The sequence below is a fragment of the Nansenia antarctica genome, assembly GCF_963989245.1.
Source record: "Nansenia antarctica genome assembly, chromosome: 2".
NCBI lineage: Eukaryota > Metazoa > Chordata > Actinopteri > Argentiniformes > Microstomatidae > Nansenia > Nansenia antarctica.
In genome coordinates this window covers 87,461,164-87,478,663 of record NC_137675.1, presented here as the reverse complement: position 1 = coordinate 87,478,663, position 17,500 = coordinate 87,461,164, and the positions used below count along the sequence as shown (strand labels likewise).

At 48.3% G+C, this 17,500-nt stretch overlaps 1 protein-coding gene across 1 annotated transcript in view; it reads right to left on the bottom strand.

Annotated features, from left to right (window-relative positions):
• LOC308150826 (rho GTPase-activating protein 17-like) overlaps positions 1 to 17,500 on the bottom strand; it is a gene marked incomplete at its 3' end in the record, with an annotated part of 52,977 nt that overhangs the window by 8,325 nt on the left and 27,152 nt on the right. The window contains exons 3-13 of the mRNA XM_080523617.1: positions 17,485 to 17,500; positions 16,493 to 16,569; positions 15,823 to 15,934; positions 15,579 to 15,655; positions 14,459 to 14,576; positions 12,336 to 12,404; positions 12,068 to 12,149; positions 8,549 to 8,676; positions 6,669 to 6,780; positions 5,903 to 5,984; positions 323 to 403 (exon numbers count right to left, since the gene is read on the bottom strand). The exon at positions 17,485 to 17,500 is cut by the window's right edge and continues 89 nt beyond it. Coding sequence (XP_080379743.1) covers positions 323 to 403; positions 5,903 to 5,984; positions 6,669 to 6,780; positions 8,549 to 8,676; positions 12,068 to 12,149; positions 12,336 to 12,404; positions 14,459 to 14,576; positions 15,579 to 15,655; positions 15,823 to 15,934; positions 16,493 to 16,569; positions 17,485 to 17,500 — 954 coding nt within the window. The remainder of the gene's footprint in view (positions 1 to 322; positions 404 to 5,902; positions 5,985 to 6,668; positions 6,781 to 8,548; positions 8,677 to 12,067; positions 12,150 to 12,335; positions 12,405 to 14,458; positions 14,577 to 15,578; positions 15,656 to 15,822; positions 15,935 to 16,492; positions 16,570 to 17,484) is intronic.

The window sequence follows — 17,500 nt, the reverse complement described above, 5'->3', positions numbered from 1 at the left end:
GCCCCCCCCCCTACCCTGGACACCTTTAAATCAGCCCTCAAAACCCACCTGTTCTCTAAGGCCTTTGGCCTCTAGTCTAGTTTTGTCACTCTCGTTGTCTTTGTTTCTTTGCTTTGTTTTTCTGTTCTGTCTGTCTGACTGTCTGTCTATGAAATCTGTTAAGCGTCCTTGGGTTTGAGAAAGGCGCTATACAAATCTAAGATATTATTATTATTATTATTATTACCTGAGGTTGATCATGTGACCTACCTGAGGTTGATCATGTGACACCTACCTGAGGTTGATCATGTGACACCTACCTGAGGTTGATCATGTGACCTACCTGAGGTTGGCCTTGTGGTTCTTTGGCAGACTGTCGCACGTTACCCATAATGCCTGGAGCCTCTTGTCGGGGTCTGACACACTGCACACAGAAAAACACACACTCACACACTCTGCTGTGTCCCCGGGCCCTGTAACACACACCTGAGGGGTGTGTTCATGTATGTAGTGTGTGTGTGTGTGTGTGTGTGTCTTAGAGCTCGATCTTGAGGTCCATCTTGGCCTCATAAGCCTCCAGCAGAGGGCGCACCTGCTCAGAGGGTGTGTGTGTGTGTGTGGTTGTGTATGAAAAATGTGTTTGTGCGTGTGTGTGGGTGTGTGTGTGTGTGTGGGTGGGTGTGTATGAAAAATGTGTGTGTGCAATGTGTTTGTGCGTGTGTGTGTGTGTGTATGGTGTGTGTGTGTGTGTGTGTGTGTGTGTGTGTGTGCAGTGTGTGTGTGTGTGTGTGTGTGTATGTGCGTGCCTATGTGTGTGTGCATGCGTTTGTGCGTGTGTGTGGGTGTCAGGGTTTCCGTTAACCGGTAATTACCGGTCTTTGTCCGGTAAAATTTGTTGAAGTCCGACAAATTGAAAACTCGTCGGTCATAATGTCCGGTGAAAATAATTCCCTCTAAGCACAATTTGAATACAATTCGCTAAAGTTCACATTCTGATTCCTTCTATTTTAAAAAAGACGAATATATAAGCTATGTATTTATTTTATTATTATATGATTTGACGCCGGCATGATGATGACTCCTAATGTGTAGGCTGGCCTATGCGAAACAGCGGTAATAGTCAGATGCCACATGGGATTGATGCCAGATGGGATTACAGCTTAACCAGTCTATTACCGCTTAAACCCAGTAGCCCATTCGGCGATAACCCGGCCCATCTGGCAACCCTGCCAACCCGGCCACCATAATAATACGCAAACGTTGCAGCTCAAAGTGCACCATAGCGAGCGATTAAATTAATGTAAACATGGCAAAACAAAGTAAGCTTAGCAATTACTTCATGAAACCAAGCAACAATGAGTCTGAGGAGAAGTCTGACTCTGAAGAGATGGAGGCGGCTGACGCCGTCGTGGCTCCTCCAGCCAAGAAGTCTCGTGGGTTCAGAGTTGAATGGAAAGAACCTTTCCCCTGGCTGCGTTTAGATGAGGAAGGAAAAATGTTCTGCTCACCGTGCGAAAAATCGGGGAGGAATAACGGATTCACGAGAGGAGCAACAAATATGAGAATGTCGGCTCTCACTGATCACAGTCGGTGCAGTGACCACATATCGGCGGTCAGTTTGAGGCAACAGCAAACCGCTATGCAAGGCCACTGTGAGCAGGCTAATGCAACGGCTAACAATAAGCTGCACTCTCAGCTACAAGTTGCATTTCACATGGCAAAAAATGGCATCGCATGTCATTAGTATGTGGCACTGACTGAGCTACTGAAAGCAGTTAAGGCTCCAGATTTTGTCTTGACTGAGGGCACCGCCACAGCGACTCCGTTGATGACATGGAAAGGGCACAGGAAGACGTTGTGATGGATCAGCTGGATGAAAAGCTAAAGGGGAGTGGCTTCATTGGAATTATCATTGATGAGACAGTAAATATCACCGTGGACAAGAAGCTGATTATATACGTGAAGTTGGAAATAAAAGGAAGAGTTGAGACATGTTTTCTGGGCAATTATGATGTGCACTCCGGGACCGCACAGTGTATATTTGACAAAGTGGTGGAGGTGCTCCGCGAGAGAGGTGTGGAGCTGTCCCGCGTCATTGGCCTGGGCTCGGATGGGGCCAGTGTAATGATGGGGAAGCGTGCTGGAGTTGGTGCTCTTCTGAAGAAACAGAGTGCGTTTTCCATTCAGGTGCACTGTGGTGCCCACCGAGTTGCGCTGGCCGCGCTAGATGCTGCAAAGGCTGTTGACCAGGTAGGAGCCTACAAGCGCACAGCTGCTTCTGTGTACTCCTTTTACAAGCAGTCAGCCAGCAGGACCAATCGCCTCCGTCAGGTGACAGCAGCTCTCAGCGACGAAGACATGACGAGCCTAAAGCAGCCGTGCGCTGTCCGCTGGCTATCCTTGCACAGGGCAGTGGAGGGTATCAAACGTAACTGGCCTGCTCTGGTGATGGAGCTAAATGAAGAGGCTGTGGGAGGAAATGCCCAAGCCCAAGGCATCCTAGGTCAAATCCAGCCGTATAGCTTTATCGCCTGGACTCACGCACTGGCTGATGTGCTACCGGTGATGACCAAACTGAACTTGGTTTTCCAGAAAGACGACGTCAATCTGGCCATGATCCGACCAATGGTTCACGCATCCGTAGCGGCACTAACACAGCTACGAGATGCCCCAGGCCCAGAAGAAGTGAAGTTCCAGGCGGACTGCCAAGACGGCCTGTACAATGATGTCAGAGTGACACATGTAGGTGACCGGTCCGTTCAGGCGTTTAAAAATGCCAGAGAAGATTCCCTAGATGTACTGAACAGCTTCGACATCCTTCTGAACCCCTCCCAATACCCACAGACGCAGGATGGTAAGTAGAAGCTAGGCCTGTTTAATTAAGTTGGTTGCAAAATGCATAGTATAATTCTTAGGCCTATCCTTTTTGAATAACCTAAAATGCTTGTCTAAATTGCGAAATGTAGACTATGGCCGCCACCCATCATAGGCTAATACGGTAATAATTATCATCATCATAATAACAATAATTATTATTAGGCTATAATAACAACAATGATGAAAACAACAGGATAACATTTAAACCTTCCTACTTTTCAGTTAATCTGGCTGTTGATGTCATTTTGTCATAAAAAAAAATAGGCCATCACTGATTCATTATCACTCATTCCGTCCCCTCAGCGCTTGAAGAATATGCCGAACCGGCCATCCAGACCATCATTGGTCATTTTGGCCAAGAAATGACCAGCGATGATGACTCAGCACCAGCCACAGCCCCGGTCATCGATGCCACAAACGTGCAACGAGATGCCATCGGTGTCATGACAGCGCTTCGTGGTTATGGGGGCTTGCGTTTCTCAACAGCCTGCGAAGTCCTCATCCGAGACTTCAGCGAAATGTACCCAGAGTAGGGGTGTAACGGATCACGGATAATCCGTGATCCGTTCGGATCGCCCTCCACGGTTCGGAACGCATGTGTACCGCGGATCAATAGCAAAACCGTTTTTTTTTTTTTTTTTTTTTTTTTTTTTCTAACACCAGGGGAGCCACCCCTCCTAAATTTCGTTGTTTGGTACCTGTACTGTAGCAATGACAATAAAGACCATTCATTCATTCAAATGTAACCGGTAGAAAAACAATCATGTGCGCTTTATTCTCACTCTCTGCATGCGTACTGAGTTGACAACAACATTCATTCACTCATCTCTGTCCCACTTATATCACGTCATATCACCCGCTAAGCAGCCTGGGTGATTGTGTAAACACACAAAAAAAGTACTCTGTTACGTACTCACTCCACGTGAAGCTGGGAATCCACAGCAACAAGTATCATGGCGAGTGCTACGTTGGCGAACTGGAAAGGCCTCCCTCCCTCGTCATTGAAATCACATGTATGGGAGCACTTTGGCTTCCCTGTTACTTATAATAATGATGGAAGGAGGGAGGTCGATAAGAAAGTTACGGTGTGTACCCTCACGTTGCCATGATGGCAAGACGCTACCTGGCTGTGCCGGCTACTTCAGTTCCTAGCGAGAGGGTGTTCTCCACAGCAGGAGACATAGTGACTGACAGGTCTGCCCTCTCCCCAGACAATGTGGACATCCTCATCTTTTTGAAAATGAATATGAAGTTATAAGCTTGAGGCTGCTTTGCTTTATTTACTTTTTTTTCTTACCATGTTTAAAGGATTTCACTTTATTATTTAGGTAAAGTTAGGTTTCACTTGGCAACCAGATTGCAGCAGTGATGTTATATATATGTGTTGTTATATATATATGTTGTTATATATAGATGTTATATATATATATATGTGATATATATATCAGTTTTGACATCTTGAATGTTGTTTTTTTGTTTCACACATTAAAAGTGGTGTTTTTACAGAATTCAAGGAAAATGTTGTTTTTATAAATAAAAAAAAATGTTTTGTGTTGATCCGAAAAATGATCCGATCCGTGACTCAAAATCCGTGACACGATCCGATCCGTGAGTTAGGTGATCCGTTACACCCCTAACCCAGAGTGGGCCACACTGGCCAAGATAGCCTGCTTGATTCCCGTCTCCAGTGTGCCTGCAGAGAGAGGATTCTCTCTGCAGAACCGAATTAAAACTGCGGACCGAAGTCGCCTTGGGGAGGGCAAGGTCACACGGCTAATGCGCATTGCAAGTTGCGGAGAGACACTTTGCACCTTTGATTTCAAGTCCGCAGCTGCACGCTTCAATGCTGCCAAAAAGCGACGTAGGCCTAATAAGTAGCTGAATGATATTCATTGTTATTTTTTGGTTTATTTTCAGAGTTTTTACTCTAGGCTATTTTATTTAAGGCTATCCCCTATCTATCTGAGAAAAGGCATAGGCCTAGGCTATAACATCGAACGGAAATTAGCCTATACGCATTGCAAGTTAATTTAAAGCCTATTTATTTTCAAAGAGTTTTATTCTATTTTATTTTATCTGATAAAAGGCATATGAACGGAAATTAGGCTAGCCGTGTCACGCCAGAAGCCTACATGCTTGCACTGTTCAATAAAATGTTATACATCTAGACATTGTGGTATTTCTTTATATACGTATCCCAGCCTGCCTATCAATTGTTTCTCAATAAACAGTTATGTTCTCCTCATTCTCATACTCCCGAGTCCGATTAAGTATGATTTGACAGGCAGCTAAACGAAATGCCTTCCCAACCAGCGAGACCTGGTTATAGAAATGACGTTGTTTTATTGATAAAAAAAGGGTAAAACTGGAAAGAGAAAATAGAAAACTCACATTAATCCCAAACAATTTAACAAACTTCAGTTAACGTAATGTGGAGTCCGTTCATTGATCGATGCAGTCTGTTCAGTTCCCAGTGAGGCGCGCGTTCAGCGCTGGACATAATGGCATAGCGCGCATGCGAATCATGTTATATTATTATATATTATATAGCTCGCATCTAATCGTATCGGATGAGAAATAGACATTAAATGGCATATATAGGCCGCTACACAACAGTAATCACCGCGACAAACAGCTATATTATATTTTAATATGATGACCGGAATATCTCACGTTTGTCCGGTAAATCGAAATCTTCCCGGACACGATGACCGGCGGCAATTTTTTCTAACGGAAACCCTGGTGGGTGTGTGTGCGTGTAGTGTGTGCGTAGTGTGTGTGTGTGTGTGTGTGTGTGTGTGTGTGTGTGTGTGTGTGCGTGCGTGTGTGTGTGCAGTGTGTGTGTGTGTGTGTATGCATGCGTTTGTGCGTGCGTGTGTGCGTGTGTGTGTGTGTGCAGTGTGTGTGTGTGTGTGTGTGTGTGTGTGTGTGTATGCGCGTGCCTGTGTGTGTGTGCATGCGTTTGTGCGTGTGTGTGGGGGTGTGTGTGTGTAGTGTGTGTGTGTGTGTGAGTGTGTGTGTGTGTATGTGTGTGTGTGTTACTTACTTGGAGGCTTGTGTCCACTCGTCATACAGCTGGAAGGTCATGAGGGGTTCAGGCAGCTCTCTGAGGTACGACTTCAGAGCACCTGGACACACACCACCACACACACACACACACACACACACACACACACACACACACACACACCACCACACACACACATGGGGTTAACAGACAGCGCATGAACGCAGCATTATAGTACCTGAACTCAGCATTATAGTACCTGAACTCAGTATTATAGTACCTGAACTCAGCATTATAGTACCTGAACTCAGCATTATAGTACCTGAACTCATCATTAGGGGAGAGGGGGGAGGTCGTACCAGCGACAGCTTGGGGGAGAGGGAGAGGGGGGAGGGAGGATGGAGGGGGGAAGGGAGGAGGGAGTGGGTCGTACCAGCGACAGCGTGGGGGGGGAGGGGGAGGAGGGAGGAGGGAGGGAGGAGGGGGAGTGGGGTCGTACCAGCGACAGCGTGGGGGGGAGGAGGAGAGGGGGGAGGGAGGAGGGAGAGGGGGAAGGGAGGAGGGAGTGGGTCGTACCAGCGACAGCGTGGGGGGGGAGGGGGAGGAGGGAGGGAGGAGGGGGGAGTGGGTCGTACCAGCGACAGCGTGGGGGGGAGGGGGAGGAGGGGGGAGTGGGTCGTACCAGCGACAGCGTGGGGGGGAGGGGGAGGAGGGAGGGAGGATGGGGGAGCGGGTCGTACCAGCGACAGTGTGGGGGGGAGGGGGAGGAGGGAGGGAGGAGGGGGGAGGGGGGAGTGGGTCGTACCAGCGACAGCGTGGGGGTCGGAGTAGAACTCCTCCAGTTGGGAGGTGGAACAGTCCAACGCCGCCTTCAACTTCTTCAGCTTAGACGCCCCGGCTGCTATCCTGAACAAGCCCTGGAGAGGAGGAGGAGAGGGGGAGGAGAGGGGGAGGAGAGGGGGAGGGGAGGAGGAGGAGAGGGGGAGGGGAGGAGGAGGAGGAGGAGGGGAGGAGGAGAGGAGAAGAGGAGGAGAGGGGGAGGGGAGGAGGAGAGGAGAGGAGAGGAGGAGAGGGGGAGGAGGAGGAGTGGAGAGGAGGAGGAGAGGGGGAGGGGAGGAGGAGAGGAGAGGAGAGGAGGAGGAGAGGGGGAGGAGAGGGGGAGGAGGAGGAGGAGGAGGAGGAGGGGAGGAGGAGGGGGAGAGGGGAGGAGAGGAGGAGGGGGAGAGGAGGAGGAGGGGGAGAGGGGAGGAGGGGGAGAGGAGGAGGAGGGGAGGGGAGGAGGAAAGGAGGAGAGGAGGAGGAGAGGAGGAGGAGGGGAGGAGGAGGAGGAGGAGGAGGAGGAGGAGGAGGAGGGGAGGGGAGGGGAGGAGGAGGGGGAGAGGAGGAGGAGAGGGGGAGGGGAGGGGAGGGGAGGAGGAGAGCAGAGTCAGACCAACCTCAACCCACACACGGTCTGGAGACACTACTATCACTACCTGGATAGTGTGTGTGTGTGTGTGTGTGTGTGTGTGTGTGTGTGTGTGTGTGTGTGTGTGTGTTGGGAGGAGCGAAAGCAGTCCTCGCTATCTGCCCTTTGATCTACCAGGTCAGTGATCGGGGGGAGACAAGGAAACAAGGCAAGAAAGAGACCCACTGCATCCATTTTGATTTCCTTTATAAAACGGTCTGAATCACACCGCTAAGGATGGTCGTACGGTTCCACTTAACCAGGCTGATGACACTGGGAGTAATAGCAGACAGACAGACAGACAGACAGAAAGACAGGCAGGCAAGCAGGCAGACAGACAGACAGGCAGACAGACAGACAGACAGACAGACAGACAGACAGACAGACAGACAGAGAGACAGGCAGACAGACGAGCAGACAGACAGGCATACAGACAGGCATACAGACAGGCAGACAGACGAGCAGACAGACAGACAGACAGACAGGCATACAGACAGACAGGCATACAGACAGGCAGACAGACAGACAGACAGAGAGGCAGACAGACAGAGAGACAGGCAGACAGACAGACAGACAGGCAGACAGGCAGACAGACGAGCAGACAGACAGGCATACAGACAGGCATACAGACAGGCAGGCAGACAGACAGACAGAGAGACAGAGAGACAGGCAGACAGACAGACAGACAGAGAGACAGGCAGACAGACAGACAGACAGAGAGACAGGCAGACAGACAGACAGACAGAGAGACAGGCAGACAGACAGACAGAGAGACAGGCAGACAGACGAGCAGACAGACAGAGAGACAGGCAGACAGACGAGCAGACAGACAGAGAGACAGGCAGACAGACAGACAGACAGACAGACGAGCAGACAGACAGGCATACAGACAGGCAGGCAGACAGGCAGACAGACAGACAGGCAGAGAGACAGACAGAGAGACAGGCAGAGAGACAGACAGACAGACAGACGAGCAGACAGACAGGCATACAGTAAGTAAGTAAGTAAGCACAAGGTGCTTTTACATATACAAGAACATAATAAAAGAGCGAAAGTCATGGCAGGTTAAAATAGGCAAACAAGTGAAAATAAGAAACAGGTAACAAACAAGTGTACAACAATATCAACAGGACACAGAAAGACAGGCTTTTGGGGCTATCTGTCTATACAAGACAGTCTTTAGCTGTTTCTTAAAAGCCAGCTCCTCCAGCTCCTCCAGCTCCTCCCCCCCCCCTCACCTCCTCCTTCATGCCCGTCTCCAGCAGCATCATCACACAGGCCTCCAGGGGCAGGGCGATCTCCCGGCCGCTCCTCTTCAGGTGCTCCTCCAGGGCCGTGCCGTACGCCGGCTTCTCCATCCACGAGTCTGCACACAAGGCACAAAATGGCTGCCAAGAGTCTACACACAAGGCACAAAATGGCTGCCACCAGCGAGTCTACACACAAGGCACAAAATGGCTGCCACGAGCGAGTCTACACACAAGGCACAAAATGGCTGCCAAGAGTCTACACACAAGGCACAAAATGGCTGCCACGAGTCTACACACAAGGCACAAAATGGCTGCCACCAGTCTACACACAAGGCACAAAATGGCCACCGACCGGCGGAAGACAGTTTCATACGGGCACTAGACTGGCCTGCCTGCCTGCCAGCCCAGACCTGTCTCCCATTGAAAATGTGTGGACTGTTGAGCAACTGAAGTCGTACATCAAGCAAGAATGGGAAAGAATTCTGCTTTCAAAAACCCTTTACAACTATTTGGTTGTTAAGTCTGACGTCAAACGTGATGTTTAGCTATTTCCGGGTCCAAACCAGAAATTCCCCGCACCAGACTACCAGTGTACTACAGCGGTAGAATGACAGTTCAATCGTTTTTTAGACTGGGATCTATTCATACGACAAGGGACACAGCACTTTCCTGTTTTCCCCATATTGTCAGCGTCTTTGAGCCTCGGAAAAGCGCTATACAAATATAATGAATTCTTATTATTACTGAGGCATTTCGAAGAGAGCGCCTCAGCCAACGTTGGACCCGGAAACACGTCATGACTTAACAACCAAATTAGTGTCCTCCGTTCCCAAAGGCACAAAATGGCCGACTGGCGGGAGGCAGTTTCATCACAGTGAACAGCGTACAGGGAAAACACATATCAAATATGTTCACACAGGACATGGTTGTAACCTGCAGGACAGATAGGAGGGAGGTCGCACCATCAGATCTACTACGGTATATATTTTATTTAATTTTAAGTTAATCAATTGTTATTGAGATTAAATCTGTTTATTTTTAATTGTTTTCATCTAATCTTTTCACAGACATTCTGGATGAGGACAGGTCTATGCCCATTTGAATTGGTAACAGATGCACATACAGTACATACAGACAATAACATGTTCTAAGACCTCTCTCTCTCTCTCTCTCTCTCTCTCTCTCTCCAATGTTAGCATTCAGCAAGAAAAGTAAGCAATTTATGAGTGTAAAGCCTGGTAAAGCTTCTTGCCAGATCTTTTCGGCAATCAGAAATGAATGAGCAGCACATCTAATGTCCCTATCTGAGACAGAGTAGAACCAGAATCCACTCAAATCTAATTAAAACTGATTGAATCTTATCCCTGAAATAATCGAGTCCAGGAAAAACAGTGTGGCGTTGTTTTGTTTTAATGTAGTGAGGTGCCAAGACTTAACAAACATTCATGTCAGGTCACTTGGAATTGTGTTTTTATAACAAAGCTTTACCAGACTTTGCACCCATAAATAGATGACTTTTCTTTTTTCAGGAATACTACCACTGGAATGAGAGAGACTGTTGGGTGGAGGTTAGAAGAGGGTGGATATCCACTATTCTCCCAAAGCCAATGCAAGTTCATACAGACAGATAGTGTTTACCATTAGCAGACGCTTTTATCCAAAGCGACTTACAATGAGAGATCGGTTGTCACGGCTACAGAGCCCTGTGTAATGGCGCTTTTCCACTACAGGGCCAGCTACAGGCCTGCTTCTTTGGCGCTTTTCCATTTGTCGGCCCGGGTCGGCTCGGCTCGGCTTGGCTTGGTTCTTTAGCTACCCTTCACGAGCAGGAACTACAGGGCCGAAAGGTACCTTTTTGCCAGGCTGCGTGTGACGTGTGACGCTGCACACCGTTGATTGGTCAATGGAAATCGTCATCCCATGTTCATAGATTTCTTCGCTAACCGCAGTTTTTAAATACCACAACAGATTTCCCTCTCGGAAAATGTCACTTACTGTTTCTGTAATAACTTATTAATAAAGATTAGAAAAATTATGCTAACCATCGTATTATCTTAGTTTAATGTCATTTCAATGCATCATAGAACTTTTATTTACAACAAGCATAACAAAAAAAATCGCTATTATGGCGATGTCCTGTGCCTATGCTGTTCCTCAGTCCAGCGGCAGTCAAATGCCGGTAGATTCGCGTCTTGCTCCCTTTAACAGTCGGCGTTTCCCTGGTTGCGAGATCTAAACTATTAGAACTGAAAGCGGCAGGTAACAGGCACGTAACATCCATATGCTGTATATATAAATAAATATATTTGACTACCAGCAAGACACCGGAGCACTCGTATCTTGTTAGATTGTATGAGCCCCGCGTCAGTCAGCCTTTCCGTAGAAATACATCGCTCTAACGTTACATGTTTTAAGGCTGATCTGTGCATGATAGTGCTGCATTATGTTGATCTATTTATATCGATCTATTCTTGCCAATTCCTTATTACCAGTGGAAAGGGGGAAGGCTAAACACCTTGAATGGAATAGATAGGACTTTCCATTCAATGGAGGAAGCATGATACTCGCGAGTTCATCTCGCTTTTCGCCCCGTTGATGTATTAAACAATCTAAGCAATCTAATCAGAGCAGTTGTTATTATGTAATATTATTGATGGATGTGCCATTTTTGATGGAGAGCAGTGAGCGGATGACTCGATGTGAGCATGTATTTGACCAATGCCGATAGATTCGCGTCTTGGTCCGAAACCGGAGCTGCCGGCGCAGACAGGATTTTACAGCGTTCCTTCAAACTATCGTAATTCATGAACTATATGCCCAATCAAAAAAATTCAAACAGTTTCTGAAAGCAGAGAAGTTGCACTTTTTGAACAGTTTTTAGGCTTATTACGGTAGTTCACCAACAAAAAAAAGCACAGTGCTCAACGTGTCAGGAGAAATAAAAATAGAATCGTGTCGGCATTTCATGTCGGCATTTCCCTGGTTGCGAGATCTAAACTACTCTACTAGAACTGAAAGCGGCAAGTAACAGGCACTTAACGTTACATGTTTTAAGGCTGATCTGTGCACGATAGTGCTGCATTTTGACATAATTCTTATCGCATTTCCCCCCGTTGATCTGTATAGCGGCACTTATTACAGTGAAGCGCTCTTATGACACGTAACTCCTCCTACAGTCCCGGGTCGCTCCGTATAATGGAGAAGCGTTTCTGAAAGTACGGCACGGCTCGGCACGGCTCGGATACAAATACGGCCCGCGTCAGCCCGGTAGTGGAAAAGCGCCATAAGTAATGCAGGGTTCTCCCCGGGGGTTCTGACCAGCATGGTGCTGAATTAGGGGGTAGTGGTGGTCTAGTGGATAGTGAGTTGGACAGGTGATCAGAAGGTCATGAGTTCAAATCCCACCTGGGGAACACCACCACTAGTGTGTGTGTCTGTGTGTGTGTGTGTGTGTGTGTGTGTGTGTGTGTGTGTGTCTGTGTGTGTGTGTGTGTGTGTGTGTGTTACCTTGCTGTGCCTGGATGGTGGGCAGGACGGCCTCTAGTTCAGCCAGAGACCTTCTGTGGTAATCTGCCTGGGCCTGGAGCAACTGACACACACACACACACACAGAGACACAGACACACACACACACACACACACACACACACACACACAGACACAGACACACACACACACACTGAGGGTTAGAAATAATTGAGGCGAGGGTGAGACAGGTGGTGAAGGTGAGACAGGTGGTGAGGTGAGGGTGAGACAGCGTGAGGGTGAGACATACCAGGACGTAGTATTGTGCATAATCTCCTTCTTTAGAGGAGTAGTTGTAGAGCTCTGCAGACAGCTGGTCCTGGGGGGAGGACAGACAGACACACAGGATGTTAGAATGTTGTTTTATTTACCGTGCAATCAACAGGTTCAGGCTCAGCCATAGCCGGCACCCCCTGGAGCAGTTGAGAGGTTAAGTGCCTTGCTCAAGAGCACATGCAGCTCCCTCCTGAGGCGAGCGGGGATCGAACCAGTGAACCTCCAGGCTACCTGCCTCTCTGACCTCTAACCTCCAGGCTACCTGCCTCTCTGACCTCTAACCTCTAGGCTACCTGCCTCTCTGACCTCTAACCTCCAGGCTACCTGCCTCTCTGACCTCTATCCTCTAGGCAACCTGCCTCTCTGACCTCTAACCTCTAGGCAACCTGCCTCTCTGACCTCTAACCTCTAGGCTACCTGCCTCTCTGACCTCTAACCTCTAGGCTACCTGCCTCTCTGACCTCCAGGCTACCGCCACCCAGATGTGTGTGAAACCGAGTTGAGGTAAAACTCATTCCTCAACTTCAAACACCCCCACCACCCCCCTCCCCCCACCACCTCCCTCTCCCCCACCACCTCCCACTCCCCCACCACCTCCCTCCCTCCCTCTCTCCCCCCTCTCCCCCCTCTCCCCCACCACCACCCGTGTTGACCAACAGCTAGCTTGTCGATAGCGTAGCTGGTTAACGTCGGGGGGGGGGGGGGGGGTTGAGGAGACGTGTGTTGGAGGTCAGAGGTCAGAGGTCGTAAGTTCAAGGCTCTCGGTCAGAGATAGTTTACAACAACTCAACGTCTGTTTCAGCAACACAATACACGACTCAAAGGTTTCTGTTTCAGCAACACAATACACGACTCAAAGGTTTCAGCAACACAATACACGACTCAAAGGTATTTTAAAAATTCATTTAAAAAGCATTACACACATGCCAGGTCAGCTAGAGGTCAGCGTAGAGGTCAGCGTAGAGGTCAGCGTTGAGGTCACCAGAGGACAAGGACATGGATGGCTGGGAGGGCTGTTCCTCGTCATGGCAACCAAGCTTTCTGTCGGCTCTCGGCCCTAAATGTTTTGCTCCTCCAAAGTGTTTTGCTCCTCTCAATTTTACACTTTTACCATTTAGCAGACGGTTTTATCTAAAGTGACTTACAATTAGAGATTACAGGGACAGTCTCCCTGGAGTAACTTTAGGGCTAAGTGCCTTACTCAACATGTTCCTGTTGCATAAAGCTCACCTATGAGTGGCTAAGGTAAGACTGACTTAGATAGCCTGTCACGCAATGCATTCTAGGTAAAATAAGACAAAAAAAAACATGGCGGCCGAAACAGCTCCACCTAGCGGCGGAAGATATGAGAGATAAACTACATTTTCTTCTGCTGAAAACGTATGTATATTGGAGGAATATAATGTGGAGAAAAGCATACTGCTTAGCAGTTTCAACCAGTAAAGTAGTTTACCGCGCTGGAGTTACAGTGTTAGCTAGCTACTAGCCCTGACTCGTTCCCATAGCAACACAGCTCTTAAATCGAGCTTAGCCAGGGGGGAAGGTGGCTAATTTCTAAACTCAAAATAAGTCAGTCTTATTTTTTATAAATTAGACTGGTCTAACCTGAGAATATAAGACTAGTCTAAGGCTTAGACCAGTCTTAATCTATCTTTATGCAACCGGCCCCTGGACCCTGTTCTGTTCTGTATCCCTGTCACAATAAGTCCCTTGTTCAGCCTGAGGTTCAGACAGGAGCCTCTCATGATTAACAGGCCTGGGCTGGAATGTGCCGACGTCGGTTCAACTCCATGTCAGCTGGCGACCTCAAGGCGGCTCCCAAGGTCGTACGGTGTTAACTCGTTCAGTGCCGAGGGTGAATGAAGTCACCCAAGTTGGTCAACATCCGACCTAGAGCGTCAAGGGTGACTTTATTCACCCAGGAATGCATAAATGGTGGTGCTTCATTGTACAGCCAATCAGAGTGTTGTTGCTAGGTAAAAACACCACATAGAACACTTGGAACACTCTAGGTGGCGAGTGTTCTGGAATGTTTTGGCAGTTGGTGAGTTAAGCAACAAGCTCTACGAGGTATTAAAGGTGTATAGAAGGTGATACCTTGCATATCTCCACTTTGTTGAGGGCCTCGTCCATCTCGTCTTTGAGGGAGTCCACCTTGGTTCCGGAGTCGTGGTTCCTGCCTGCGGAGTAGCTGGACTTGCTGGCCTGCAGGAACCTACAGACAGAGAAACCTTGAGGTCATTAGATGAACCTAGAGACAGAGAAACCTTGAGGTCATTAGATGAACCTACAGACAGAGAAACCTTGAGGTCATTAGATGAACCTAGAGACGGAGAAACCTTGAGATCATTAGATGAACCTACAGACAGAGAAACCTTGAGGTCATTAGATGAACCTACAGACAGAGAAACCTTGAGGTCATTAGATGAACCTACAGACAGAGAAACCTTGAGATCATTAGATGAACCTACAGACAGAGAAACCTTGAGGTCATTAGATGAACCTACAGACAGAGAAACCTTGAGGTCATTAGATGAACCTAGAGACAGAGAAACCTTGAGATCATTAGATGAACCTACAGACAGAGAAACCTTGAGGTCATTAGATGAACCTAGAGACAGAGGAACCTTGAGGTCATTAGATGAACCTACAGACAGAGAAACCTTGAGGTCATTAGATGAACCTACAGACAGAGAAACCTTGAGATCATTAGATGAACCTACAGACAGAGGAACCTTGAGGTCATTAGATGAACCTAGAGACAGAGAAACCTTGAGATCATTAGATGAACCTACAGACAGAGAAACCTTGAGGTCATTAGATGAACCTACAGACAGAGAAACCTTGAGGTCATTAGATGAACCTAGAGACAGAGGAACCTTGAGGTCATTAGATGAACCTAGAGACAGAGGAACCTTGAGGTCATTAGATGAACCTAGAGACAGAGGAACCTTGAGATCATTAGATGAACCTAGAGACAGAGGAACCTTGAGATCATTAGATGCCGGCTCTACCTCCTGAGCCACAGCCGGGTTAGGGCTAGGGTCAGGGCTAGGGTCAGGGTTAGGGTTGGGTCTAGGGTTGGGATAAGGATTAGGGTTAGGGCTGGGGTTAGGACTGGGGTTAGGGCTGGGGTTAGGGCTGGGGTTAGGGGTCAGGGCTAGGGTCAGGCTTAGGGTCAAGGGTCAGGCCTAGGGTCAGGGGTCAGGGTTCGTACCTGGCCCTAGCTGAGTCGTAGTCTAGCACCAGCTTGGCCAGCTGTCTCCTCTGCTTCAGGATGTTGGGAATGTCCACCTGGGACACACACACACACAGCATTGTCAACACCAGGATAACATACAGAAACATTAGTTAAATTAAAATTTGATTTATCTTAACATGAAAAACCCAACATCACGTGTGTGTCTGTGTCTGTGTGTGTGTGTGTGTGTGTGTGTGTGTGTGTGTGTGTGTGTGTGTACCTCTGCCAGCGTGTTGAGGGGCTCCAGGATGTCTCTCTCTATCTGGACCTCGTGTTGCATCAGCTCAGACGCCAGGCGGCCCTCCGCCTCCCCACACACATCCATCATCTTACTACACACACACACACACACACACACACACACACACACACAGACACGTAGACACACACGTAGACACACACGTAGACACACATGTAGACACACACACAGACACGTAGACACACACACACACACACACACACACAGACACAGACACAGACACACACACACACACACGGAGAGAGAGAGAGAGAACTCATCACTAGCTCTACCATTCCTCCAGAGGAGAGTGATGCTGATGTAACAGCAGCCCAACACAAACACACCAGGGGCCGTGGTTTAACCCCTTCCATGCCGCGCTCCAACACACAATATCTACATACACATTTTATGGTTGTTGGTTTTTTTACTCCACCCCACAGACCTACAGAGCCACAGACCCCCGAGCCCCCCACAGACCCGCAGACCCCCCAGCCCCTACTAGTCCTCTACTGGTCCTAACTCACCCAATCACAGCCCTCTATGGTCCTAACTCACCCAATCACAGTCCTCTCCTGGTCTTAACTCACCCAATCACAGTCCTCTATGGTCCTAACTCACACAATCACAGCCCTCTATGGTCCTAACTCACCCAATCAGAGAGTCCTCTCCCAGGTGGCCGCCTCCCTCCTGCATGGCCTGCGATAGCGCCGTCAGGGGAAGCCGTTTCTGTGGAGGGGGAAACAGAGGGCATGCTGGGAGCTTTCACACCTCAGGACAGACTGTAGTCACATGACATGAGTCAGTATGTAAAGACTTTCATACCTCAGGACAGACTGTAGTCACATGACATGAGTCAGTATGTAAAGACTTTCATACCTCAGGACAGACTGTAGTCACATGACATGAGTCAGTATGTAAAGACTTTCACACCTCAGGACAGACTGTAGTCACATGACATGAGTCAGTATGTAAAGACTTTCATACCTCAGGACAGACTGTAGTCACATGACATGAGTCAGTATGTAAAGACTTTCACACCTCAGGACAGACTGTAGTCACATGACATGAGTCAGTATGTAAAGACTTTCACACCTCAGGACAGACTGTAGTCACATGACATGAGTCAGTATGTAAAGACTTTCACACCTCAGGACAGACTGTAGTCACATGACATGAGTCAGTCAGTATGTAAAGACTTTCACACCTCAGGACAGACTGTAGTCACATGACATGAGTCAGTATGTAAAGACTTTCACACCTCAGGACAGACTGTAGTCACATGACATGAGTCAGTATGTAAAGACTTTCACACCTCAGGACAGACTGTAGTCACATGACATGAGTCAGTATGTAAAGACTTTCACACCTCAGGACAGACTGTAGTCACATGACATGAGTCAGTATGTAAAGACTTTCACACCTCAGGACAGACTGTAGTCACATGACATGAGTCAGTATGTAAAGACGCCCATGACAGCACACAAGGTGAGTCGGAAATATCAGAGGCGAAGTCATGACAGAGAGTGGAGGTTAGGGGTCAGAGTTAGGGTTAGGGGTCAGAGTTAGGGTTAGGATGGGGGTTAGGGGTCAGAGTTAGGGTTAGGATGGGGGTTAGGGGTCAGGGTTATGACAGCTCCTTACGTGTCTCTTCTCTGCG